This window comes from Psammomys obesus, unplaced genomic scaffold (genome assembly GCF_907164565.1).
Source record: "Psammomys obesus unplaced genomic scaffold, mPsaObe1.curated_primary_1811, whole genome shotgun sequence".
In the NCBI taxonomy this organism is placed as follows: Eukaryota; Metazoa; Chordata; class Mammalia; order Rodentia; family Muridae; genus Psammomys; species Psammomys obesus.
This window is the reverse complement of record NW_026596085.1, coordinates 11,472,655-11,500,126: the sequence shown is the minus strand read 5'-3', so window position 1 is coordinate 11,500,126 and position 27,472 is coordinate 11,472,655. Positions and strand designations below refer to the sequence as shown.

General features: G+C 43.9%; 1 protein-coding gene and 1 pseudogene across 2 annotated transcripts; one reads left to right on the top strand and one right to left on the bottom strand.

Annotated features, from left to right (window-relative positions):
* Nucleotides 1–30: 30 nt before the first annotated feature.
* Nucleotides 31–27,472, top strand: Zbed4 (zinc finger BED-type containing 4). 2 transcript variants are annotated; one of them, XM_055627130.1, is made up of 2 exons: nt 31–112; nt 22,318–27,472. In XM_055627130.1, the coding sequence occupies exon 2, from the start codon at nt 22,656–22,658 to the stop codon at nt 26,166–26,168; it is 3,513 nt and encodes a 1,170-aa protein (XP_055483105.1). In that variant the 5' UTR covers nt 31–112; nt 22,318–22,655; the 3' UTR covers nt 26,169–27,472. The 2 variants fall into 2 exon arrangements, with proteins under 2 accessions (XP_055483105.1, XP_055483107.1); XM_055627132.1 differs by lacking the exon at nt 31–112 and adding an exon at nt 3,128–3,369.
* On the bottom strand, nt 15,648–16,514 carry LOC129691136 (glyceraldehyde-3-phosphate dehydrogenase-like; annotated as a pseudogene).

Below are 27,472 nucleotides of genomic sequence, written 5' to 3'. Positions count from 1 at the left end.
GGGCGGCGGGAGGGGCGGCGGGGGCAGACAAAGCGGCTAATGAATGGGCGCGCCCGTCGCGCTGTCCGCAGCCCGCGGGCCCGCGCTGCGCCGCGCGGAGCCGGCGCCTCAGGTGAGTGCGCGCGGGACGCTTGAGCGGCGTCCTCGACGGCCGGCGCCGCGCAGGGGTCGGGGACCGCGCCATTGTCCGTGCGCGGTGGGCCGGGCGGGGGCTGAGTCCCGAGGGTGCGCCCGGCCCGGCCTCTGACAGCTGCGCCTCGCGCCGCCCGCGGGCCCAGGCCGCGGAGAGGAGCGGCGGCGGGATGCCCCGCGGGGTATTTCGCCAGGTGCCCGGCTCCCGCCACGTCGTGGCGCCCCCAAGCCGGTGCCGGTCGGCGCGCGTGTCCGGGAAGGGGCGCCGGCAGGCTGCGCGGCGGTGACATGGGGTCGGTGTCGCGCTTCTGGGTGCCTGGCTGCAGCGCGAGCTCCTGGGTCTGTCCGCCGAGGCTTAACGAACGCAAACTTAACTCACGCCTTGGCTCCGCAGTCGCAGTACCTGCCGTCATTTTTGTTCCTTTTGTCCTTTTTGGTGCGACCCGCTCGCCTCGGCTTGGATGGCTGCGGGTCCTCGCTCTGTGTGTGGGGAGGTTCTCACGAGGCTCGTGCGCGTCTTTTCTAGTCCCCGCAGTTCGGAGCCTCCGGAGGAGCTGCCGTCGCTGTTCTGGCGTTTGTGAAAAAAGGAAGTCATTTGTTTTGAAGTTAATTAGGATAAGATTAAGTGCAGTTTAAAAAAAAAAAAAGAGACTTCTGGCTTTTGGCTTCGTAACACCAGTCCGCTCAGGCAAGTGCATTCTTGTGACTTTGTAGGAAGAAAAAAAAAATTCCCTTATATCGTGGTGATAAAATTAAGACTAGGGAAATTTTAGTGTTGAGGGTTTTTTTTTTTTTTTTTGAAAGTTTTATGACTAGCATAGTTTCAGGCATGAATTAATTCCACGCTAACCAGACTTGAGAGGAAGCTACAAGTTTGACTCTACACTTTGAGGCCACTTTTAGCGGCCTGTTTATGAAGGCCGTGATGTTCACTTTCTCGTGTTTTTGTTTTTTTTTTTTTTTTTTTCAGGGAAAGATCTAGAATAAATTAAAATATTTTGTGAATCGTTAGCAAGTTCCAAAGTCTCAATGTGCTGGTTGGTTTTGTCAGTTTACACAAACCTAGATAGATCTTGGAAGAGGAAATTTTTTTAACGTTTTATTTATTTCTTTATTTAATTTTTTTTTATGTCCATTGCTGTTTTGCCTATATGTATGTCTCTGTGGGAGTGTTGGGTCCCCTGAAAATGGAGTTTCAGACAGTTGTAAGCTGTTTTGTGGATGCTGGGAATTGAACCCAGGTCCTTAAAGAGTAGACAGTGCTCTTAATCACTGAGTCATCTCTCCAGCCCCCAGAAGAGGGGGAATTCTTAATTGAGAAAATGCCTCCATAACATTGGCTAGTAGGCAAGTCTGTTTGGCATTTTCTTGATTAATGGTCTATGTAGGCAAATCCAGCCCAAGGGGACAGGGAGTGGTATGGTATGCCATCCCTAGGCAGGTGGTTCTGGGTTGAGCAAGCCCTGAGAAGCAAGCCCTTAGGCAGTGTTCCTCCAGGGCTTCTGCTTCAGTCCTGGCCTCCAGGTTCCTGCCCTCTCTCAGGGGTAGACTGTTACTTGGAAGTATAAGATAGAATAAACCCTTTCTCCTTCCCAAGTTGCTTTTGGCCATGGTGTTTATCAGAGCAATAGAAAGCTTAAGACACTCAGTCTTTTAGGCAGGTATACAGTCTCTTATTTGGAAGAAAGCACAGGCTGTAGAGATGGCTCAGCCGGTAAGACTGGGCTGTTCAATTCCTAGCACCCACATGTCAGCTCACACTTGTCTGTAACTCCAGCTCCAGGGCTTCTCACACCTTCATAAACAGACATACATGCAGGCAAAACACCAATGAACATAAGTAAAAATAAGATTAAAAAAAAAAAAGAAAGCTCTTAGTTTATTTGACATTGATTACTTAAGTGTGTCCCCAACCAGACTTTGGTGGTTGATGTGTTTATAAGTAAAAACTCTTTGATGGTGATACAATACATACACAGAGTCCCTAACACCTTTGAAAAGGTTTTTAGGAAATTATGAGGAGAATTGGTTGAATTATGTGTATGTGTACATGAGCTGATGTGTAGTATTTGTTCAGTGAAAGAAGTGTGTGTGTGTGTGTGTGGTGTGTGTGTGTTTCAGATCTCTGATAGGCCTGTAGCTTGGCAAGAGAGAACTGGGAAGAGGAGTTCTAGAGGCCTGGAGACAATAAGTGGCCATGGTCACTGCCTCTGTCTCTTCACTTCATATCTGTGTTTTCTATGTGCCTGGCTTTAAATACTTTAGTTTCTTTTCAGGTTGACCTGACCTGATGAGAGGAGGGAGCAGTAAGTGACTCTTTACTCGCCACTGACTTGGTTAGCCCTGTGGTGGAGCCACAGGGGTTAGAGACCCAGCCACTAACCAGAGGCTCTTCCAACCAGAGTGGTTTCTTTCTGAACATCTGCAGAAGGATTAGACCAGTTCCGAGTCAGCTCTGTCATTCTTTTCATTACCCTTTGAGGCTACTGTTGCAGGTGTTTTGTATGTCACTGAAAGGCTGCAAGACTCTCAGCATGCCCTTACCCTTCCTGAGTCTCTCAGTCTGGCCTTCACTTAGATCTGGGAAGTGTTGCAGCTCGCCAGGCTCTGCACCCCAATCTTTCTGTTATTTATAGCCCCACTCTTTAGTGTCTAGGCTTTTCTTTATTTTGGAATATGCCTGTAATCAAGAGTCCTAGGCCAGAGGACCAACTGTAGGTTTCAGCATACCAGGTACAGCCGCTTGGCCCTTGAGAAAGCAAACAAGCCAGGCATGGAAGTGTATGCCTTTGATCCTTTAATCCCAGCACTCAGGAGGCAGAGGCAAGCAGGTGTCTGAATTCAAAGCCAGCCTGGTCTACAGAGCCAGTTTCAGGATTTCTCAGAAGTATGGGAGGGCATGAAAGGAGTATAATCAAAATGGCCCTAATTAGGGGAGATAAAAAGTAAGCATTTAAGCCCGACTTTGGGGCACTGACATGAGCTTTAGGTTTAAACAGAATTAGCTAGGGGCAAGAGGTATGCATAGTTAAGTAGTCGTGGTCACAGTGTGGTCTGGTTGATCATTATCTCAGTTCTGGTTCTGCCAGGTGGTGAGATGACAGTCCAGTTACCCTGAGATGAGCATTCTGCCGGGAGGGCGATCTCATCAGGGGGTCATCTGTCTGTGGGATTAGAGCAAGTGGAGACTTATGGCGCCTTCTGTGGGTTTGGAGCAGGCCATTGGCAAAGCTGACAGTAAGATGCCTCAGTTACTCTTTGTGCCTTTGGCCTTGAATGAACATGAAATGGGTTAGCTATCATCAGCTTGTAGACAGACTCCTTGAAGATTTGACCTATTTTCACCCAGAATTAAGCAGCTGAGGGACCCAGAGTCTTAAAGACAAAGGGGATATGCAGAAAGAACCCAGGAAATACCAGGCTTTTGTCTGCTTTTGGTTACTGTGTGGTCCCTGGTTTAGGAGTTGGTGCTTTTTAGCAAAAGTGTTTCAAAGTACCTGTTAATTGCAAATTATTTTCTTAATAATCATATTTTAAAATTTTATTTATTACTGTGTATGCCACAGTTCTCTGATGATAGTTCTCTGTAGAGTCAGTTTTCTCCTTCCACCTTTATGTACATTCCAGAGCTCAAACTTTGATTGTCAGGTTTTTGTGGTGAACACCTTTGCCCACTGAGTCATTTCAGCATCCCATCTTGCTAGTTATTTCTAATATTTTTTTTTGTTTTATTTTATTTCTGTATTTTCTTGTAGTACTAGGAATCAATCCCTGGGCCTTAGACATGCTAGGCACATACTCTACCACTGAGCTACATGCAGAACTCAGTCTTTTTGCTAATTATTTGATGCATGGTTTTAGTACTTCAAATTTTGGAAGGTATCATTAGGGGAAACCTATAGGTTTTGTTTTGGTTTTTCGAGACAGGGTTTCTTTGTGTGTAGCTCTGGCTGTTCTGGACTCACTTGGTAGACCAGGCTGGCCTCGAACTCATAGCAATCTGCTTGCCTCTACCTCCCGAGTGCTGAGATTAAAGGCATGGGCTACCACACCTGGCTCAAAACCTATAATTTTTAAAATAGTGAAACCTTTCATATTTCTAAGAAAGGATGCTGGATAAACAGAAGACCTTCACTGCCTGGTAGGCCATTCTTCCCTCTCTTCCTGCACCTGGAATTGCACTATCTGCTGTAATAGTGGTGTTTTCATAAATTCCTGTTCTCAGAGAGTTTTATAGTGGTGGTAGGGACCTATATAACTAGAGAAAGGGGCCCTCCTTATACCTGCATACATCTTTTGTTCCTGGCTATAGAAGGAGTAGGCTAAGGCAAGAGGATTGCTTGAACACAGAAGCTCAAATCCAGCATGTACAAGATACTGAGATGATGTCTCTAAAATAAAATAGAAATCCAGTTCCCAAGTAGTATTCTTAGGGAAATTACAAGCAGTTAAGGGAAGACTTGTGTATTATCCGAGAGTGTGCTCTGAAATGCTTCTGACACACTTGAGGGTTTCTCTGAGGGTCTTGGTGTTACAGAGTATATGATGTGCCTTCAAGGGTCTGGAGCCAGTCTGCTGCACCTTCCTCATCAGATCTTTGGGGTGATGTTTTGGGAAGTTAGTGACTACACAGTTTAAATGATTTGGTGTGAAAATGCTGGGACAAGAGTCTAACACGGTGTGAGGTCTGCTTCCCTCATCCACCATGTGAGGGACTCTCAGCATTGGGGCCCAAGTTTCTCTTTTTTTTTTTGTACAGAGTCTACACTGCCAGTATCAGTGAGGCTGGGATGGGACTGTCCTGCACTGTGCCCTACAAGGATGCTGTCATGTGGTTGCTGTAGCCACCTGCTCCCTGATCTGGGGTCCCTTGGCCTGATGAACTAGCAACCCCAAATTTTGCTTGGTTCAACTGCCTTACCTCTGCAGACAGCTATTGTGAGCAGCTGAATTTCACTGAAGCAGCCATCATGGCTGTTTACTGAGGCTCACCTTGTCTCTGCTCCATCTGCCAGCCACAGGCATGGGACTGTTTGGCCACTGTATCATGAAAGCCACATCTCACATCCTGTAAAGGACATTTAAAGACTTCCAGCGACTTTCAGCCGAAACTGTGGCTTAGGACTGTCACTGGTGACTGCTTAGACCACAGAGGAAAGGGTAGCTGGTGAAGATGTTGATGTTAAGTTCAGGGGAAACACAGAAAGAGCAACCAGAAAAATCCAGGCTTGTGGTATGTGACCCAGAACATATCAGGGACTGAACAGGGACCAAGTGACCTTAATGTGGGCTGTTTGCTTACTGTGGAATGCGCTTTGTTTCCAAGGTAGCCTTATCGGGGTTTCTGACCACAGCTGGTGGAAATAACTCTGGTTCTAGATTTCTGTATTTTAACTCTTTGTGGCTGTCTTTGGTGTTTAGCCTTGGGCTTTCCATCTTGGAATAGCCCTAGCAGTTATCATCTACATAGGCTCAGTGACTCTGTGGCATATCTCGGTGGCATTAAGGCCCTTGGTGTTGTTGCTTCCCCTGAAACATGTTAGTTATGCAAAACACTTAGTAGGTTAAAGTTGCCCTCAGGTGTAGGCCAGGTCTTAATTAAGGTCTTTGGAAACAAAGACCCCCTAGGTGTCGACAGGTCTGTAAGGGCTTGCACAGTCCCTGTTGAGGACAGAGAAGGTTGCTTTCTTAATTTATGTTGTGAAGTTTCTGAACTGCGGAGTTGGTTGCCTTGTCTCTAGATGAGACCCTCAGGGCTGCCAGCTGTTTTTCTCCATGGGCTTATAAACTTTTTGGAGGAAATTGTAGAAGTTAGGACTCCTCACCCCTAGGAATCCGTTTCTCTCTACTCCATTTCCATCACTGAGAGTCTAAGAACTGAAACAAAAAGCCCTGGTGTCACCCAGGGGCCAGTCTGTAGTTAAATTTTTCATTTGTCTTGAGTAGCTGTTCTTTCAAACCAGAATCTTTTATCATAGTGTCTGGCCTTCTGCCTCTGTGTAGACCTGTGACCTGGCATTGGATACTTGAGTGACTGTAGGTGGCATGTTTGGAACGCAGTGGGTGATGGAATATATTTTGGTAGCCAGCCCACAGGAAGGAGTCCAACTTTGATCACAGCGTGCTCCCTATCCTTTATCACTCCTAGTCAGTGCAACACATTTGTGTAGTTATCAACACATCCTTGGGTGTAGCAGGCCTTCCTTGTGGTTTCAGTCTTGCTGTGGAATGTTCCTGTGGCTGTAGATTTTCTATGTGTTCCTTATTTGAGGAACATGATCTTCTAGGTCTAATTAATCCTATTATGGGGTTGTTAGGTGGAGGAGTAAAAATCATTCTGGTAAGAGCTTCTACATTTCCTGCTATAGGCTTGTTTGATCTGTATGAGACCCTTATCCATAAAGGGCACTCTGTGTGTATGGAGTTTTGCCAGGGTGCTACTGTTAAGAAGTGGTATTTTACTTAATGTGTTAACATTTGGATGTGAAAAAGGAAAAGTTAATGCTTCTCAATATTGGTTATGTCAACAAAGCATTTGAGTTGACTGAATGCAAGTGGGTGATTGTGTAGGGAAATCACTTAGTGGTCCCCATTCTCACTGGTACTTGTGTATAGCAGAGCTTTAAATGGAAAGGAACATTTTTTTTTTTCCCACAACAGAACATATGGCTTAAATTGAGACAATTCTATACCAGGCTGTCTAAACTATGGAAAGGATCCTTTGAACTAACTACTATAAATTTAGGAGGTTCTTGTTGTTGTTGTTGGCTGGTTTTTCAAGACAGGGCTTCTTTGTGTGGCCTTGACTGTCCTGGAACTGTGTAGACCAGGCTTGCCCCGAATACACAGCAATCTGCCTGTCTCTACCTCCCATGTGCTGGGATTAAATGTGCGCCACCACAGCCTGGCTTCAAAGTTGCTTTTTGTTTTTGTTTGTTTGTTTGTTTTGTTTTTAACTTTATTTACTTTACATCCTCTCCTTCCAGTACCCCCTTCAAGGTTGTTTTTTGTTTTTAATTGTAATGCGGCCTGTTGTATCTATCTCCTTACGGTAGCTATATATGTTTTGCTTTAACTCCAGTGTGTAAGGATATTCCTGTATTGCATCCTTTACTGTTTTGTTTTGCCTCTGCTGTTCACATGGATTTAAGTTCTAGAGTGGTATGAACTATGGGTCATGTTTTCTAGAACAATCTAATTGACTAACTTTGTTCACATACCTTCCCCCCCCCCCACCCCCTGTGGTAAAGTCTTACTGGATTTCACAAGCTGTTCCTAAAATCTGGGACTGAAGTAATCCTCCTGCTTCATTTTCCCCAGTAGCTGGGATATAAGTGTGTGTCACCACGCTGACAAGAGGTTTGTTTTGGTTCCAAGCACTGCTTCAAAGTCTGGTGATGGCCTTCTGCTGGCAGAGCCCCTTAGAGCATGGTACCATGGAGTCATAGCCAGACTTGTCTCTTATAGCAGACAGCTGCAGACAACCCATTAATCCATTAGTCACATGAATGTTATTAAGCCATTCATGAGTGCAGGGTTCTCATCACCTCTCAGGCACCACCTGGTCTCACTTCTTAAACATAATGAGGATTAGATTTCAACATGAATGTCTGTGTATTCAAGATAGAGCAGTCATGTTCTGAACAAGGACACCACCAGTAGACATGCTAGTACTAATATCGAAGGGGGAAGCTCACAAGGCCTTAATTGTACAAAGAACTACAGAAAATTAAGAACCGCTGAGAGCTGGATAAATAATCTTTCCCAGGGAAGAGCACACTGATTAGTTATCTAATACTAAATGGTCAGCTCTCAGAACATATATACAAGTGACATTGTATATACTGAGCATTTGTATTGATACATTTAGGAACCTACACACACAGACATACATTGTATGTATGTAACAACAAAGACAAGGGCCAAGAGGCTGGAGAGATGGCTAGGAGGCTAAGAGCACTGATTGCTTTTGCAGAGGGCCCAGATTTAACTCCCAGGAATCACACAGAAATCTGTCCCAGTATATCTGATACCCTCTTCTGGCCTCCATGGACAGCAGGCATATGGTGCACAGACGTACATGCAGGCAAGGCACGGATACACATAAAATCAATCTATTAATGACAACTTTTAAGAAATAAAAAGGTCATGAATTTAAACAAGATCATGTAGAGCATGGGGTGTGCGTGGGAGGGGTTCGAAAGAAAGAAAGAGGGGAAATAATATCCTTATAATCCTCTTTTTTTTCCTTGAGACAGGGTCTTTCTTCGTGTAGCCCTGTCTGTCCTGGAACTCACTGTGCTGACTAGCCTGGCCTCAAATTCACAGAGACCCACCTGCTTCTACCTCCTGAGTGCTGGGATTAAATGTATGTGCCACCATGCCCAACTTAGTCTTAACACACACACATACACACACACACAAGTTAAAATATGTTAAATATATGTTGACATATATGTGTGTGTTAAAAATACAAATTTTTAAAAAGATACCGCAGTGTCCTCCACTACACTTATTTAGAGGAGCCTATGTCGGTGTTCTACATGTTGCTGCTGGTTTCTTGGGTACAGTTGTTTCAATAATTTCATAACCAAAAGGAGGGCAACAAGTGCTTCTTTAGAATATCTTCTTTCCTGCCAAGCACTACATTTCCTTACTCTGTGTGGTCATACCTCAGTCACTTGGTAAAATATGCCTGTTGCTATACAGCCCTGGCTGGTCTGGAATTCACTATGTAGATCAAGCTAGCCTAGAACTCCACCTGCCTCTACTTCCCAGGTGCTGGCTTTAAAGGCATGCACCACTATGCCCAGCTTTTCATAACTTGGCTTTCGTCACTGTTGGAAATGTTTCTTTTTATTGTTGACTTTGAAATATGGGGCCTGGGCTGACTTCAAACTTGAGATTCTGCTTCAGCCTCCTGAGTGCTGAGATTATGGGCAAGCGCCATCATGCTCAGCAGACTTTAGTTTATTCTGACAGCTTCACCGCCTTGTCTCCGAAATCATCACTGCTTAAGCATCTGGTGATTTTATCTCATCTTCCCCTCACTGCCAGGGTGAGGCCTGGCCTGTTTAGTCTGATCTGTTCCCATGTTGTAGGGCAAGGAGTTCAGTGATTGATGTCAAGGAGTTAGTGCCAGTAAAATTCTCCATGTCCAATTTGAAGCAACTGGGAGATTTAGAAGGAGTGGCTCTTAGGTTAGGTTGTCTTGGATTTCATTCTTCTACTTTTAATTCTGGCTGTCCTGTGGTGAGAAAAAAAGAAAAGTAAATAAAATGGTTGGGTGGTGGGGAATGCCTTTAATCCCAGCACTTGGGAGGCAGAGGCAGACCTAGACCTCTGAGTTGAGGTCAGTCTGGACTTCAAAGGGAGTTCCGGGACAGCCAGGGCTACACAGAGAAACCCTTTCTCGAAAAACCAAATAAGTAGACAAATAAATAAGTGAGTGAGTGAATGAATGAATGAATGAATTTCAGTTTCTTTATAGAATCTGTTTTGGAAGAAATTTGTAGTCAAACACTATAGCCAATACTAAATTTTATAACTTAACAAAACTTTTTTCTTGGTGCCAATGAATGTTTTTTAAATAAAATGCTTTCAATAAAGTATTTTAGATGTCTGTTGACTCTCAAATAATTGTTTTAGAAGAGCATTTATTTCTTTTGAATATTGGAGCAAGGTTTTTTTTGTTTGTTTTTGGTTATTTTTTCTCAGCCTCATTTTCCAGAAGTAACATTTGAAAACACCAGACCCAAACCATTCCACCTGGAAGAAAGCTGAAAGTTAACATTTCTGTTAACATTTGTTGGTTGTTTTTTATTTTCTTTTCCAAGACAGGGTTTCTCTGTGTAATAGCCCTGGCTGTCCAGGACTCACTTTGTAGATAAGGCTGGCCTCGAACTCATGAAGATCTGCTTGCCTCTGCTTCCTGAGTGCTGGGATCAAAGTGTGTGCCACCACGTCTAGTTTCTGTTAACATTTTAATTACGCCTGTCTCTGGTAAAGCCCTACATAGCCAGTTTTGTTTTTTTCAGCCCCCAAATCTATAGTTAGCTCTTAATTATTTTCAAAGGAAGAGGAAAACATAGTCCAGAAATCATTCCCAAATGATTTAAATGTAGCACAACATTTAAATCAGGCGTGCCAGGAACAGTAATTTTAGTATGTGATAAGTTCCGAAAATGGGAAAGAAAGTGGGCAAGGGGTTTGCTGCTCACTTATTTTCAGGAACTCTTTGGGCCAATTAAGTTTTTCCCCATAATAAGTTACAAGAGATTAGTTAACTAGATTTTTCCTTAGAGGCATCAACACAGTACAGACACTGTTTTCATGGTTATATAAACCATAATAAAGATTTCTTCTACACTCTGTTCATCTGTCCCAAATGGCTCAGCAGAACCCCAATGGCTCAAAGAGCTTTAAAAGACCAATGCATTTCAACCTCCTTTCGATGTGGCAGATACAAAAATCATTCAGCAGAACTCCAGATTTTCTCACAGGAACTTCCAAATTGACAAGGCCTGACATAGAAATGGTACAACAGCCAAAATAATTCAACAGAACCTCAGTGGCTCCAAGGAACTCCAAAAGATAAGACCAGTCACCAAGTGGCAGTTGCTAAGATGGTTCTGGAAGAACCCAGACAGGTCAAGGGAGCCCAAACTAACAGGAAGGCAAAACCTGAGGTGCACTGATCTGGAAAGAACTTAACTCATTCTCTGCTCCACACAGCACAAGTAGACAGTACTCAGTGCTGGCTGAAGTGGGAAGAGAGATTTCAAGAATAGTGTCCCCACAGCTGTGTGGCACTGCTTGGTCTCCTTTCTGGAGTCCACATGCTGTGAGTGACTGACAGGCAAAAATATGTCTTTTTTTCCTGCCCATGGCTCAGATTGTAACTAGAGTTGTTAGGGTCAGAACCTGGCACCTGTTAGTCTTAACAACCTAAGCTTAGCACCAGCCTACGATAGGCTAACTAAACAGAATAGTGAAAAACAGAGAAATATTCAGTGTGGACACATTGGGGAAAGGAACAAACAGAGGTCCAGTGACTACACCCTCCAAATCCATCCCTGGGTTCCTGACGTGAGGCTAAGGTTTAAGTGGAAGGCAGGATATAAATATAACTAAGCAGTCCTAGTCAAAGTGTAGACCTGCCCATCACTGACCCATCATTATCTACACTCCAGTCTCCTGCAAGGTAGTTCAGCAAGCTGGAACTGAGTCATATCTTCTTGGAGACAGATTTGCTTTTCTTTGTTGGCACCAGGCTTCAGCTTTTTACTTCTTCCAGCATGAGATTTCTGGGGGAAACCCCAATTTCTTGGTAGCTTATTTCAATAATCTGATAGTGAAAGGAATCAGATTTCTTTTAGAATAACTTTATTCCTGGCAGGACAGTTACAGCATTGCCTTTATGGAAATGAAGGCCATGTGTATCCTGTCTATTCTTCTACCTTACCCTTGAGACCATCAGTCTGTTAGCTTTGGTGCCACAGGGTCCTCTTGCTTTGTGTGTATGTGTGTGTGTGTGGTTTCATTATTATACATGTGTACATTATTGTATATGGTTTTATATATGCATTATTTTATTTATTTTGGTTTTTCAAGACAGAGTTTCTCTGTGTAGTCTTTGCTGTCCTAGACTCGCTGGCCTCCAACTCACAGAGATCCACCTGCCTCTGCCTCCCTAAAGGCTGAGGTTAAAGGCGTGTACCATTGCTCCTGGCTTGCATTTTTTTAAAAATATTTGTTATATGTGTGGGTATGGATGTGTCACAGTGCACATGTGGCAGTCAGAGAACACCTGCATGAGTTGGTTCTCTGCTTCCGCCATGTGGATTTCAGGCATCGAATTCAGACCATCAGACTTAGTGGAAAGTTCCTTTACCTGATAAGCTAATTTGCATTCCTGTATATTTTTATTTTATTAAGATAAAGTCTTAATCCTTTAGCCTAGGTTGACCTCAGACTCATGGCAATCCTTGTGCCTCAGTTTTCTAAATACTGGGATTACAGATATAGAGATATTTATGTTCCTAAGCCTCTTGTTTTGGTTTGGTTTTGATTTTGTTTTGTTTTCAAGACAGAGTGTCTCTGTGTAGCCTTGGCTGTTCTGGACTTGCTTTATAGACCAAGCTGGCCTACACAGAGATCTGCCTGCTTCTGCCTCCTTGAGAGGTTCCTAAGCCTTTTTAAAGTGGATGAGTGGATGTTGAAACTGAATGAAATAGGTGTGTCTCAGTGTATGATAAGCACATTTGTACCAATATTTAGTCTGGAAGTACTGTCAAAGGTACCAAATTATCTGGTACCTTTGACATGACAAATAACCCTTGCCCTGTGTATCACCTAGGGCTAATTTGGGTTGGAACCAGGAGCAAGCATCACTAGTGGCTCATGGCAATGATGTGAGTGGCAGGTTGTAAGGCATTTGGACATAGGAAGGATGTTTTATAGGTCAAAATAAAGCCAGCAATTTTGTGTTAGGTTGGATACAGAGTAGTTGAGGAAAGAAAAGGTTGCCATTAGCATAGTCAGAAGAGGCACCTTTGTTGGAAGGGTGGGCAGGGGTGGTTTAAGGGGATTAGAATAGGCAAGGCAGTATTTGGCAGATCTATGGGCCATGGGCACACCAGGGGAACCTAAGGCACTGGGAGAAGGTACATGTGTTACCTGTGGGCTTAGGTATCTCAGACTGAACCTCTTTTCTTTGGAATGTAACCGAAGTACCTGGGTCTTTCATGGAGAGCTATAACCTAATTACCCAGGTCCTTTTTGTGTCCCAGAATTATTTGGCTGGGGAAAACTTCAAGGTTCCAGAGTTTTAAGTGTGAAAGTTATGGGGTTGCAATATCCCTGTTTACAGTTGGGATTAATCTCTGTGGGGTTGAGGAAGAGGGTAAGAATAGCTTAGTGGGACTTTTCCCAAGGGGCAATAGTTCCACCCTGGCATGATTTAGGGCCAGGTGTACCTTGTAAGTTTTTTAGTACCTTTTAAGTTTTTCTCAAGTTTTAAAGTGTCACAGTCTTCCCCCAAAGCACCCAAATGAAGTTTCCAATCCTGGTTCAGCTCCTTCTCCATGAAGGGGGAAAGACTGCAGAGATCTATTTTTAACTGGGGTTGTTCATGAGTTGTAAGGCTAAGACTTTTCCAGTGTCTGTTAGCCTAAGTTCCCATTTCCAAGTCTGGGGTCTATGCAGGTTACCATAGCTCAAGTTAAAAGCATAGATACAATCTAATAGGACAAAGCTAATATTACAACTTTTGTAGTATAAAATGGGATCAAGAGCAGGTTAACAATAAAACATTAAACCTTGGAAAACTTTAAACTTGAGGAGATCCCATTCAGTCACTGTAGCTTTAGTGGCCCATCTCAATTCCACAGAGTCCTCTGTTGCCTTTTTGTGATGTAAATGGTGGATCCAGGCATGGGCAACCAGAGAATCATGATGTAGGATCCCTTCCATCCTACGTGGTTTGAGGCAGTCACTTTTAAAGTAGCAGATCAGCACAGAGTCACCAACAGGTTGAACTGACTGAGGAAAGATCTTCTCTAGAGTTAATTAAAGCAATCCCTTCAGGGATTCTGAAATAAGGGAGGTTTGTTTTTTGTTTTTGTTTTTGTTTTTTACCAGCTCTTGATGTACCTGGAGATCGTGGTGAGGATGGGCAGCATCCATAGACTATTCTATGTGGGGTGAATTTTTCATGGTAAAGCAAAAGGTAGGAGATTAACACCAGTCTCAAGAGTATATTTAGTTTAGACCTTTTTAAAACTGGGCAGTGGTGGCACATGCCTTTAATCCCAGCACTCCAAAAGCAGAGGCAGGTAGATCTCTGTGAGTTCAAGGCCAGCCTGGCTTACAGAGCAATCTCCAGGACAGGCAGGACTATGAAAAGAAACCCTGTCCAGAAAAAACAAAAAAAATCTCCTTTAAAGTCCTATTCATCCTTTCTACCATTCCTGAACTCTGAAGGTGAAACATACAATGTAGTTTCCAATTTATATTGAGAGCTTTTGAAATCAATTGAGAAAGCTTGGCTGTGAAGGCCAGGCCATCATTAGACCCCAGGGTTAAGGCAAGACCAAATTGTGAGATAATTGTATTTTTTTTTTTGTTTTTGTTTTTGTTTTTTTTTTTTAAGTTTTATTTACTTACTATTTATACAGTATTCTGCCTACTTGTGTGCCTGCAGGCCAGAAGAGGGCACCAGTTGCTGGGAATTGAACTCAGAACATTTGGAATATCCAGTGCTCTTAACCTCTGAGCCATTTCTCCAGCCCGGGATTTTTCATTATGAACTTTTTTTCTACTCTTTAGGCCATTTCTGTTTGGGTTAAAAAGGCCTCTATCCAGCCTGAGACAGTGTCAATAAAGACCATGTATTTATATCCTTATGGCCCTTGTTTGATTTCAGTAAAGTTCAGTTCCCAGAATTCACCAGGGACTGGGTCCTAGGGGGAGCATGACCTTTTTGCCATTTATCTGAGATGTTTTGAAGTATCTCCTCATGTCTAGGCAAACCAAACATGGGGGGAAATGAGTTCTGAGATTGGGGGAGGGGTGTGACAAATGCATTGACTTGTGGAGAGCAATAAGCCAATGCCTTCCCAGGAACTTGGTATGTAAATTTTTCTGTCCAGTAGGATTCATCATCCTTGGCGATTTTGATGGGCTCCTATGCTGCAGTATAATCTAATTTGATCTTCTGGAGAGTGTGTGAGGACATTTTCATTGAGGTAGAGTGGGTGCTCACGGGCGGCCAAAAGCTCCAAGATGGTTTGGGGGCAAAGATCCTCAAAAACTGCTTCCTTGGGTACTTGATCTGCAAAATTGTTCCCCTGGGCCTGGAGTCTGTTGTTGTTTTGATGACCCAGCTGTATAATAATAACCAAATGGCCTCCAAGAGTTGGGTGATTTTTTGTTTGTTTGTTTGTTTGTTTTTAATGGTTTTTCTTTCTGAGGTTAGTAGGTAGGTCTCTTTGTATGTTTGTTCGTGAGCTGTGGCAAAAGCATATCAGTTATCTGTGTAAATATTCACTGTCTTTCCTTTGTTCCATTTCATTGCCTGAGTTAGGGCTATTATTTCTGCTCTTTGGTCCAGTGTCCCTCTGGGTAGGGCTTATGCTCTTTTTTGTTTGTTTGTTTGTTTGTTTGTTTGTTTTTAGAGACAGGTTTTTTTTTTTTTTTTTTCTGTATAAAGTGCCCTGGCTGTCTTGGACTTTCTTTGTAGACCAATGTAGACCAGGCTATCTTCAAACTCAGGAAGATCTCTGCCTGCCTCCTGTGTGCTGAATTTTGGGAGAGGGGGAGGTGTAGTGAGCTTTATTAATGGTATTCAAGAGAATAGGGCTCTGTGGGCCCCTCCTACTCTTCTGGTGGTCTGGGATGGAAACTGAGTGAGATGTTCAGTGTTAGGGGCTGAGTTGGAATAGGGACTCCTCAGCAGCCGAGGGCCTCTCTCTTGTTCTCTTGTGTTCTTGCTAGGGTGGGTGGTCCAGGGCTTCTTACTCCTTGGAGGCCATGTAGGCCATGAGGTCCACCACCCTATTGTTGTAGCCGAATTCATTGTCATACCAGGAAATGAGCTTTACAAAGTTGTCATTGAGGACAATGCCAGCCCCAGCATCAAAGGTGGAATAGTAGGGGTCACTATTGAAGTTGCAGGAAACAACCTGGTCCTCAGTGTAGCCCAGGATGCCTGCTTCACCACCTTCTTAATGTCATCATGCTTGGCAGGTTTCTCCAGTTGGCATATCAGATCCACGACAGACACGTTGTGGGTAGGAACATGGAAGGCCATGCCAGTGAGCTTTCCATTCATCTCTGGGATAACCTTGTCCACAGCCTTGGCAGCACCAGTGGATGCAGGGATGATGTTCTGGGCAGTCCCATGGCCACCATGCCACAGCTTTCCAGAGGGGCCATCCACAGTCTTCTGGATAACAGTGATGGCATGGACTGTGGTCATGAGTCTTTCCATGATGCCAAAGTTGTCATGGATGACATTGGCCAGGGGGCTAAGCAATTGATGGTACAGTAAGCATTGCTGACAGTCTTGAGTGAGTTGCCATACTTCTTAGGGTTCAAGCCCCTCACAAACATGGGGTCATCTTCAGAAGGGGCAGAGATAACCCTTTTGGCCCCACCCTTCAGGTGGGCCCCGGCCTTCTCCATGGTAGTAAAGACACCAGTAGACTCCACAACATATGTGGCACCTTGCCCCGTTTGATGTTAGCAGGATCTTGCTCCAGAAAGATGGTGATGGGCTTGCTGTTGATAACAAGCCTCCCATTCTCAGCCTTGACTGTGCCATTGAACTTGCCATGGATAGAGTCATACTAGAACATGTAGACCATGTAGTTGAGGTGATAAAGGGGTCATTGATGGCAACACTTTGCCAGAGTTGCAGGCAACTCTGGTAACTAGGCTTCATATACATGTATATATATGTATATATACATATATATATATGTATGATATAGATCTAGATATATATAGACATGTGTCACAAGGCCCATTTTTTTTAACATATAATTGTTTCCCTATTATTTCTTCTTTTCATCTTACTCCTGGCCCCCACCATTGTGACTCTGATTGAAAGTGATGGGAGCAACCTCCTAGAGATGTTCCCTATCTTAGGAGGAGTGTTGAGGGTTTGTTTAAACATGGGAGATATTAGAGCTCATTTTAGATTCCCTTTAGCAGATGATGGAGGCTCTTTTCTTTTTCATTTGTTGAGACATTTCAAAATGAATGGGTGCTGAATTATTTAAAGTGCTTTTTCTGCCTCTAGAAATTATCATTGTTCTCTCACTAGGCTGAAATAATGGTCATTTTTTTCTGAGACTCCAACCTGACCTAACCACAGTTTCCCTAAGTGGAAATTGCCACAGATGCCTGGCTGATCCTGGCACTTTCTCCTAAATCATTTTTGAGCACACTATAACCAAGACTATTAGGATGCTACATGCAGTTTGGTGAGTGAACCCAGGACTGTGCCTGAAATCAAGTGGTACTAGCTTGAGGTAAAGAACCTTGGATGATGTCTCTTTTGATCTACTTGGAGCCCCAAGTAGATCAACATTTCCAGAAAGTTCTCTATCTGCCTTATGATTGTGGATCAGATGTAGTTTTTTTTAGCACGATGCCTGCCTGCTGCCATGTTCCCCACCACAAGCCCCTAATTAACTGCCTTCTTTTTTTTTTTTTAAGTTGCCTTGGTCATAGTGTCTTTTCACAGCAATAGAAAAGTGACTAAGATAGGTAGTATCTGGCAGTGGATCTGCTGGATGACATCCTGGGTCTGTTTAGCTTTTGAGGAACTGTCAGGCTGCTTTCCGGAGTACTTACCTGTCTTCTCTGTCCAACAGTGTTTGAGAGTTTTGTTGCTCTGCATCCTCATGGAGACTTGAATTTCTTTTTCATCCATCCTACTGTGTTCATTAATACATTAGTTTTGTTCCCATATGCTTTTCTAATCGTTGTGTTTAATTTTCCAAATCTAGCTCTCATTTACTCTCTTCTATTTCTCTTTGTTTTGTTTCCCATATTAAAATGTGTGTGTGACTATGTCTGACTACACATTATTTTATGCATAGCTGCTGTGATTGTGCATGTGCAGCCGCATGTGGTGAGAGCATTTGTGTTATGAATTCTATTTTTTCTTTCTTTTTAATTCTTCTTCATTCTTCTCTCAGAAAATGCCTTGACCACAGCCTCCCCAACCTCCACTCTGCCCCAGATCCACTGCTCCTTCCTTTCCCTTCAGAAAAGAGCAGGCTTCCCAGTGATATCTATGGAACACAGCATAACAAGATGTAGTAAGACTATACAAACCTTCATCTCAAGAGCGGGTGAGGCAACCAGTAGAAGGAAAAGGGTCCCAGCAGCAGGCAAAAGAGTCAGAGAATCCTCTCTCCTATGCTAGGAGTCCCACAAATACCCCAAGCTAAACAACCACAGTGTGTATGCAAAGGACCTAGCCCAGACCCATGCTGGCTCCATGGTTGCCGCTTCAGTCTCTGAGCCCCTGTGAGCCCTGCATAGTTGATTCTGTGGGCTGTGTTCTCCTGGTGTCCTTGACCCCTCTGGCTCTAATAATTCTTTCTCCCCATCTTTGGCAGAGTTCCCCGAGATCTTCCTAATGTTTGGCTGTGGATCCTTGTATCTGCTCCTGTCAGTTTCTGGATGAAGCCTCTCTGATGATGATTGGGTTAGGCAGTGATATATGAGGATAGCAGAACATCTTCAGGAATAACTAACTTTCTTTCTTTCTTTCTCTCTCTCTCTCTCTCTCTCTCTCTCTCTCTTTCCCTTCCTTCCTTCCTTCCTTCCTTCCTTCCTTCCTTCTTTCCTTCCTTTTCTTCCTTTCTCTCTCTCTCTCTCTCTCAATCTCTCTGTCTCTTTCTTCTTTCCTTTCTTTCTCAGTTGTGTTTGGTTCTACCTGACGTCTCTAAGTCATCTAGCTTCAAATTCCTGGCCATCCAGGCAGTGTCAGGCATGGGCTCTCTCCCTCTTGAGGCTTTGTCTCATTAGGCCAGTCATGGGTGGCCATTACACAAGCTCTGAGCCACCATTACCCCAGCACATCTTGTAGGCAGGACAGGTGTGGTTCCAAAGTTTGGGTTGGTGTTCTGTTCGCATCACTGGGAGCCTTGGCAGGTTACTCAAGATGATTTTGTTCTGTACCCTCCATTACTCAGAGTCCTCTATAGGGTCATTTTCATGTAAATTCAGAAGTTTCCACGGTACTGTTTGTAAATCCCTCCCTATTCCAGCCATTCCTCTCTTTACCTGATCCCTCCTGTTCCCATCCTCACTCGCCCCTAGTATGCCTACAAAACCTATTTCCCCTTCCCAGGGAGGTTTTACCTCCCACCCCCACACCCCACATGGAGGACAAAAGTGTCATTTCTCAGAATCCTGTGTGTTTTATTTTGTTATTGAACTTGGAGCTTACTGAGTTGACCAGACTGTTTGGCCGACAAACCCAGGGATCTGCCCATCTTGCCCCCTCAGCACTAAAATTACAGGCATACACCATCATGCCCACCCTTTTCTTATCATCACATGCATGTGCATAGTGCACAAGCACACACTCAATACACACACACAAACTTATAAGCAACCTGCTAAGTTCATTTAGTGTTGCCCATATGTATGTGGGTTTAGAACTGGCCCCTTGGGAGTGGATCATCTATTTGAGGCTTGTCCCTGGAGTAGACTGATTTTTCCCTCTTTCAGCAGTCAATAATTGCCTATAATTCTTTACCCAGAAGCTGGGGTCTTGTGAGATTTTTTTTTCTCTCCAGCCATGTTGGTATGTGAGGTTCTGTTACTGTTGAGGTCTTGCTTATGCAACCGTATTGAAATGTAGTACAGCAGGAAGACACTGTCTCACAGCAGAAGCCCTGGTCCTCTGGCTCTTAAAATCGTTCTGCCTCCTCTTTCATAATGTTTCTTGAGCCTTCAATGCAAGGGTTGCATTATAGATGTATCAGTTGTTGTTGGGCACCCCATGGTCAGTTATTCTTTGCATCTTAACCAATTTTCTCTTTCTGTTGTGGTCGCTGTTGCAGAAACAAGCTTCTTTGTGAGGGGTGAGAGCTACACTTACCCTGTGGGTGTAAGCGTTAAGATGCAGTTAGAAAGTATACTACTAGTTTAGGGAAGCGGTGGTCGTCGATTTTCCTGTTAAGCTCTTGGCCTTACAACCCTGGGTAGTAAGCACAGCTCTTTATGGTTCTGGATATTAAACCTGAGTTCTCATGTTTGCACATGCATCTCTTTAGCCCCTTGTGTGTCTCCTGGTAGTTAATCTGTATGCGGATTTTTTTTTTTTAATGCGATGCTGAGGATGTCAATCAACTTTGTCTGTGGCATCTGTTTTTGAGAATGTCTTCTTTCAGAAACATTGATACTTGTGTAGCTAGTATTGATATTTATGTAGCTAGTAGTTTTTCCTAACTTTGCCCCAGACAAGTTTGGCTTAAGTTTATTGTCAGTATAAGTCTTACTCTTAATACTGCCCTGATTTGAAAAAGAAGTGATAAGTCAGGGAACGTTAACAGCTGTTAGTGCTGCAAATTCAGAGCCATCCGCTTAGACCCCTCACAGACACGCTCAGGACCAGTCTTAGTAGCTATTCAGACACTCTGCTCAAGAGCCTTTCACTAGGGTTTCCCATCTGCAGCTGTACCCAGCAGTGCCTCATGAAGCAAGTTTGTTAAAATAATAATGTTTGTTCTGGCATTTGTGCTGTTGTGGGGTACCTACCAGAGAAAACTGGACGTGGGTTTAAGCCAATAGAAAGTCTTTATTAACCAGCCAGTGATTACATTGGATTTTTAGGATCCCAGACTTTCTCAGAGTGAGCTTTTAAACGCGCGCGCGCACACACACACACACACACACACACACACACACACACACACACACACAAAAGTCCTATGTTGACATATTTCAGTCAACAAGAACAGTAGAATAGTTAGCCAGGAGCAGAGCTACAGAAGCCAAAAAACAAAGTTAGTACATTTAGAGACTTTCCCAGGCTAGGCCTTTGTTTTCGTTTTGGCAGGTGGTATTGTCTACATGCTGAAGTTTGCAACCTGAATAGTACTTCCATCATGGAGTCTGTTGTGCTAAGGTCTGGGGTCCTGTGCCAATGTTAGCTTTTGCTGCTTTGCTTTACATTTATTTTGTTTGAGGCAGTGTGTGTGCCAAAAGGTGTGTGTAGATCAGAGGACAACTTGAAAGAGTTGGTTCTTTCTACCATGTGGATCTAACTTAAGTCATTAGGCTTGGCAGCAGCAAGTGCCTTTGCCTACTGAACCATCTTGACAGCCCTTTTGGTTTTTAAACTGTTCCACACACCTACGTTCTTTTTTGGATTTCAGTCTGATTTATTCTATGAATTGATTATTTCATAGATTATTTGGAATTTTTGTTTGGTTTGGGGTTTTTTTGTTGTTGTTTTTTTTTTTTGTTTTGTTTTGTTTTGTTTTTTTGAGGCAGAGTTTCTCTGTGTAGCCTTGACTGTCCTGGATTTGCATTGTAGACCAAGCTGGCCTTGAACTCCCAGAGATCCACCTGCCTCTGCCTTCCCAAGTGCTAGAATTACAGGTGTCAATACCTCACCTGGCTCTATTTGGGATTCTTTTTTTAACTCTGTACATATTCTACTAGGAAGATAGAACGAATTGATTTCAAGGAATTTAGGTTTTAAGTAACACTGTGTGATGCCTTTGGTAAACTGAAAGGTGAGACTTGGATCTGGAGAGCTGGATCAGCAATGAAGAGCACTTGCTGCTCTTGAAGAAAACCCGAGTTCAGTTCCTAGAATCCACATGGTAGTTCACATATTGCAATTCCAAGGGCTCTTATGGTCTTTGTAGGGTCTCCATGTGTGTGGTATACAGACATACATGTATGCAGAATACTCATACATGTAATGTAAAAATAATCTTTTGTTTTTCAACAGAGTCTTACTAATGTATTATGACTAGCCCTAAACTTACTCTGTAGATCAGGCAGGCCTCAAAACTCAAGAGTTTCTCTTGTCCCTGCCTCCTTAATGATGGGATTAGGGGCTTCTGCCACCATACCCAGCAAAAATAAATAATTCTTTATCTTGGCCATGGTGGCATCTTAGCACTCAGGAGGCAGAGGTGAGTGAATGTCTTGGAGTTCAAGGCAAGCCTCGTCTACATATTGAGTTTCAGACCAGCCAGAGCTACATGATGCCTATAAATAAATAAGTCAAGTCTTAAAAGAAACAAGGCTATAAATTCCTTGTGAAATTCTTTTAGTGTTATCAGTGCTTTTCATTCATATTTGCTACTTCTTTAGTGATAGGACATTTTAATTTGAATATTTTTGCTAAATTTACAATGTTGGGGTTTTTGGGTTTTTTTTTTTCTTTTCCATTTTTTTATTCATTAATTCAATTTACATCTCTGTCATAGGCCGCTTCCATTTCTCCCCCCAGGCCCACCCAACTTCCCCTTTGTTTTGTTTTTTAAAGTGCATGTACTGTAAAATGTCACTAGCAAGATTTTTGACTTTAGCTTTCTGTCATGGAAATTGTCTCCTATATAGTTAGGCTGAACCCTGTGACAATATGGATTTTGAATGTACATTTCAGTTCTCTGCTTAATTTGATGTCATCTCTTACAGGAAATGCAAAAGGGCTGTGTGTGCCCTCAGGATGGTGGGGCTCCTGTCCTGGAGAAGAGAGACAAGTCTGTACTGCATGCATTGGTGTACACAGCAAGAAGTGTTTGCTTGTAGCTCCTGCAGAACAGCACTCCATGCCCTGTGACATTGTGCTTGTGTGAGCCTCATATTCTGCTTTCCAGTGACATCCGTGGTCAGCCATATTAAATATCCTCGAAGATGAGATTATGAACAAGTGAATGAAATCTACTTTTAGGATTACAAGTGGGCATTATAATCAGTTTTTATTAACCTAAGATGTCAGAATGATGAAGCAGCCAGGATAATTATGGTTGGTCATGGAAGATAAGCAGGAAACTTGTCCCAAGGGGGACAGTGATTTTGTTTCTGACAAAGTACGTTTCAAACTAGAGGAGGAAGATGATGATCAAATTCCTTGTCACAGTTTGGAAAGAGTGGACTTTAAAAGTGAGCCAGAGAATATGAGACAGACAGACAGTAGTGATGAGCAGGCAGAAATCAGGGCAGCAAGCTGTGCCTGTCAGCCCTCTGGGAAATACTTACCTGCTGAGAATGAGGATGACTATGGATCACTCTTCTCCCAGTATAGTAGCACACTGTACAACGTAGCCATGGAAGCTGTGACTCAGAGCCTTCTTTCTAGCCGACACTTAAGCTCCAGGAAGAAGTCTCCAGCCTGGAAGCATTTCTTTATCTCTCCTCGAGATAGTACTAAAGCAATATGCACATACTGTATGAAAGAGTTCAGTAGGGGCAAAAATGAAAAAGACTTGAGTACAAGTTGTCTCATGAGACATGTGAGGCGGGCACACCCTGCCAAGCTCATTCAAGAAAATGGAAGTCTATCAGCAGGGTCCTCCTTTCCCTCTCCCTCTCTTCTGCTTCCACCACAGCCTGCAGATATGGGAGACCTCAGCACTGTGCTCTCACCTGTCAGACTTGTCCAGAAAATGGCTCCCAAGATACCATCCCCTGACCAAATAATGGAAGAGTCTGTGACTGTGGTCTCCTCTGAAGAGGTGTCCTCTGATGTGTCTGTCACTGAGAAGTATAGCAGAGAAGAGGCCTTGGCAGGCTCATCCCCCAACCTCTCCATGCTCCATTTTGATGACACTGCAGAAACCATGGCAGAAAGAAACCTTTCCCTTCCCAAAAGCACATCTGGGTCCAGGAGGAGGTCAGCCGTCTGGAAGCACTTTTATCTGTCACCCCTTGATAGCTCTAAGGCTGTGTGTGTCCACTGTATGAATGAGTTCAGCAGAGGGAAGAACGGGAAGGACCTGGGCACAAGCTGCCTCATCAGGCACATGTGGAGAGCACATCGATCCATCGTCCTACAGGAGAATGGGGGCAGCACAGGTATCCCACCACTGTACCCTATGCCCCCAACTCTGCTGCCTGCCCTGCTGCCCCCAGAAGGAGATCTCAATTCTGCATCATTGTCTCCAAGCAAACAAGTCAAAGAGTGTCCTTCTGCCTCCTCATCCCCAGACAGGCTTCCTGAGGACCTGTCATCACACACAAATCATGGGGATGTGTCCCGGGAAGATGTGTCTATGTTGTCATCCTCTGATGACTTAGGGGAGGCCTCTGTAGTGTCCTCTCCAGAGAAGCAGCCAGCAGACACAGTAAGTCCAAGGTTTGAATCAGGCACTGTCTTCCAGCAAAATAAGAAGGTCATGAGGAGACTGAAGTCAGAAGTCTGGCATCACTTTTCCCTGGCACCCATGGACAGTCTCAAAGCAGTGTGCCGGTACTGTAGCTGTGTTATTAGTCGGGGGAAGAAAGGAGATGTAGGCACCAGTTGTTTGATGCGACATCTATACAGACGCCACCCTGAGGTTGTTGGGAACCAGAAGGATTTTCTGGGAGCAGGTTTGGCAAACTCTCCATATGCCACTTTGGCTTCTGCAGAAAGCTCCTCCAAATTAACTGACTTGCCAACAGTGGTCAGAAAAAACCATCAAGGTGTGTTTCCTGCTAATAGCAAGAAGACCTCAAAGCTATGGAATCACTTTTCCATTTGCTCTGCAGACTCCACAAAGGTGGTGTGCCTGCACTGTGGCCGGACCATCAGCAGGGGCAAGAAGCCCACCAACCTGGGCACCAGCTGCCTCTTGAGACATCTGCAGCGGTTCCATGGTCATGTACTTAAGAATGATGTCTCAGAGGCCACTCTGCCCCGTTCTTCAGGCATCCAGAGGCCTCTGGGCACGGAGCTTTCAGGGGCTTCCTCTTTCTGTGACTCCACAGAGAAGTTCTATGACTCTCACCCAGTTGCCAAAAAAATCACAAGTCTCATAGCTGAAATGATTGCACTTGACCTTCAGCCATACTCCCTTGTAGACAGCGTTGGCTTTAACAGGCTGCTCGAATACTTGAAACCTCAGTACTCATTACCCTCCCCTTCCTATTTCTCTAGAACAGCTATTCCAGGTATGTATGACAATGTGAAACAGATAATTATGTCACATCTGAAGGAAGCTGAGAGTGGTGTGGTCCACTTCACCTCCGGAATATGGATGAGTAGCCAGACTCGTGAGTACTTGACCCTTACAGCTCACTGGGTCACCTTCGCATCTGCTGTCCGACCACATTGTGAGGACCACCATTGCTCAGCACTTTTAGATGTGTCACAGATCGACTGTGACTATAGTGGAAACAGCATTCAGAAGCAGCTGGAGTGTTGGTGGGAAGCCTGGGTGACCTCCATCGGCCTTCAGATTGGCATAACTGTCACTGACAATCCAAGCATAGGGAAGATGCTGAGTGAAGGTGAGCATTCAAGCGTGCAGTGCTTCAGCCACACGGTGAATCTGATTGTCAGTGAGGCTATCAAGAGCCAGAGGATGGTGCAGAACTTACTGAGCATTGCCCGGAAGCTGTGTGAGCGGGTCCATCGGTCACCCAGGGCAAGAGAGAAGTTAGCAGAACTGCAGAAGGAATATGAACTGCCACAGCATCAGCTGATCCAGGATGTACCATCCAAGTGGAGCACATCATTCCACATGCTTGAACGGCTAATTGAGCAGAAGAGGGCAGTTAATGAAGTGTCCATTGAGTGTAACTTCAGAGAATTGATCAGCTGTGACCAATGGGAGGTCATGCAGTCTGTGTGCCATGTGCTGAGACCCTTTGATGCTGCAAGCCGAGAGATGAGTGCCCACATGTCTACTCTGAGCCAGGTCATCCCGATGATCCACATCCTCAGCAGGAAAGTTGAGATGCTCTTCGGGGAGACAATGGGCATTGACACCATGCTTAAATCCCTGAAGGAAGCCATGGCTAGCCGCCTGTCTGCCACCCTCCATGACCCCAGGTACATCTTTGCCACACTGCTGGACCCTCGCTACAAAGCTTCCTTGTTCACAGAGGAGGAGGCAGAGCAGTATAGGCAAGACTTAATCAGGGAGCTAGAAATTTTGAATTCTACCTCAGAGGACACGGCCACCTCCAATGGCTGTGACTCAGGGTCCCCACTTAAAGACACTGGCACAGGGGAGAGCCTGTGGTCACTCGTTGCACCAATGAAGAGAGATCAGAGAGAGAAGCTACCTGAAGACATGGTGCTTGCATATTTGGAGGAAGAGGTGCTGGAACACAGCTGTGACCCACTTACCTACTGGAACCTGAAGCGGTCATCCTGGCCTGGGCTGTCTACTTTAGCAGTCCGATTTCTGGGTTGTCCCCCAAGTACAGTCCCCTCAGAAAAGCTGTTCAGCACACCCATGGAGGCTGGCAGCTTTAGCCAGCCTAGGCTCATGATGGAGCATTTTGAAAAGCTCATCTTTTTAAAAGTGAATCTCCCCTTGATATGCTTTCAGTATTGAACTCAAGATGGAGCCACCAGACTGGAAATGCGCTTCAGAGTGCTAGCTATTGTACCAGGGCTGACTCGCCTGGCAGGGCCATGTCGGACACCAGACCAGGCATCTGGGGCCACCTGCCAGCTTTCACCATAATATCCACATGTGCCTTACTCCTCCTTTAGGCCAGGTGTCAAGGTGCGTTTTCAGAAGCCCACTAGAAACAAAATCTTGGCAATTATGAAATAGGATGATCAGGTTTAAAACTAAAGGGTTTTTTTTTTTTTTTTTTTTTTTTAAGAGGATAGTAATTTTGTTTTACTAGAATGGAGGGAAGATGTAAACAATTTTATTGTGTAGGGTTTTTATTCAGTTGTGTGTAAAAACCACAAATCAGGTGCTGTATTTTAATTAATATTATTTTAATTGCAACAACACAGCTTTTGTGGCTGTCAGATGAAACCTGTAAATAGGAGGTGGAGGTTAAGCCATCCTGACTGAACAGTTCTTAACCACAAACTCCAAAGTATGTCAAGGAAAGAATATTCTGGAAGCTGTTTACTGTAACAGAAAGCAAACATTTCAACAAAGCTGAATTTAGCCATATCATGGAGTATCAGTCGCGTGGTTGGTTGGTCATGAGAACTTTCCTGTGTCAGGTGTTTTCATTCAGGTTTTACATGGTCAGTTGACTCAGAGATTTCCCACTTATCATGAGCTCCTTGAAATTGGATCCAGGTTTTAAAGTCATGCTTAGGACTTCACCAGTGCATGATATGACACGTTTACAGCAGATGGCCTGTTGATCAAATCTCCATGCCTCTGATTTAGTTTTTGTCTCTATACAATAAAGCTATCTCATAAGAAGTGTGCACTGACCATGCCCCCTCAGTTTGATCAGATTATGGCTCAGATTCTTCTTTGAGGAGGTAGCTTATTAACAGGGAAAGCGCTTGTTTATTGCAGTCAGGAGAAAAAAGCCTTAGGCGTTTAGTTTTTTTTCCTATGATAGGGAAGATTCAACCATCACTGGGTATTACAGAATCCCAAGGATATCAAAATGAAGTATCAGTTGTCAGATTTTTTTATCAGATTCTAAAGTTTTTGCTTTAATGTCTAAATGGAAACATTTTTTTCATTTTCTCATTTCACATCAATTAAATATTATGAGTGAAACAAATCACTCATTTGCCTCTGACCTTTTAGAAAACTGTTTTGTTAAAATACTGTATGTAGGCTCAGTCTAAATTTGCGTGCACTATGCTTTAGTGTATTTATACGTGATGAACTTGGATTCTGAAATTAAACTTTTTATTTGCGATTTTTTA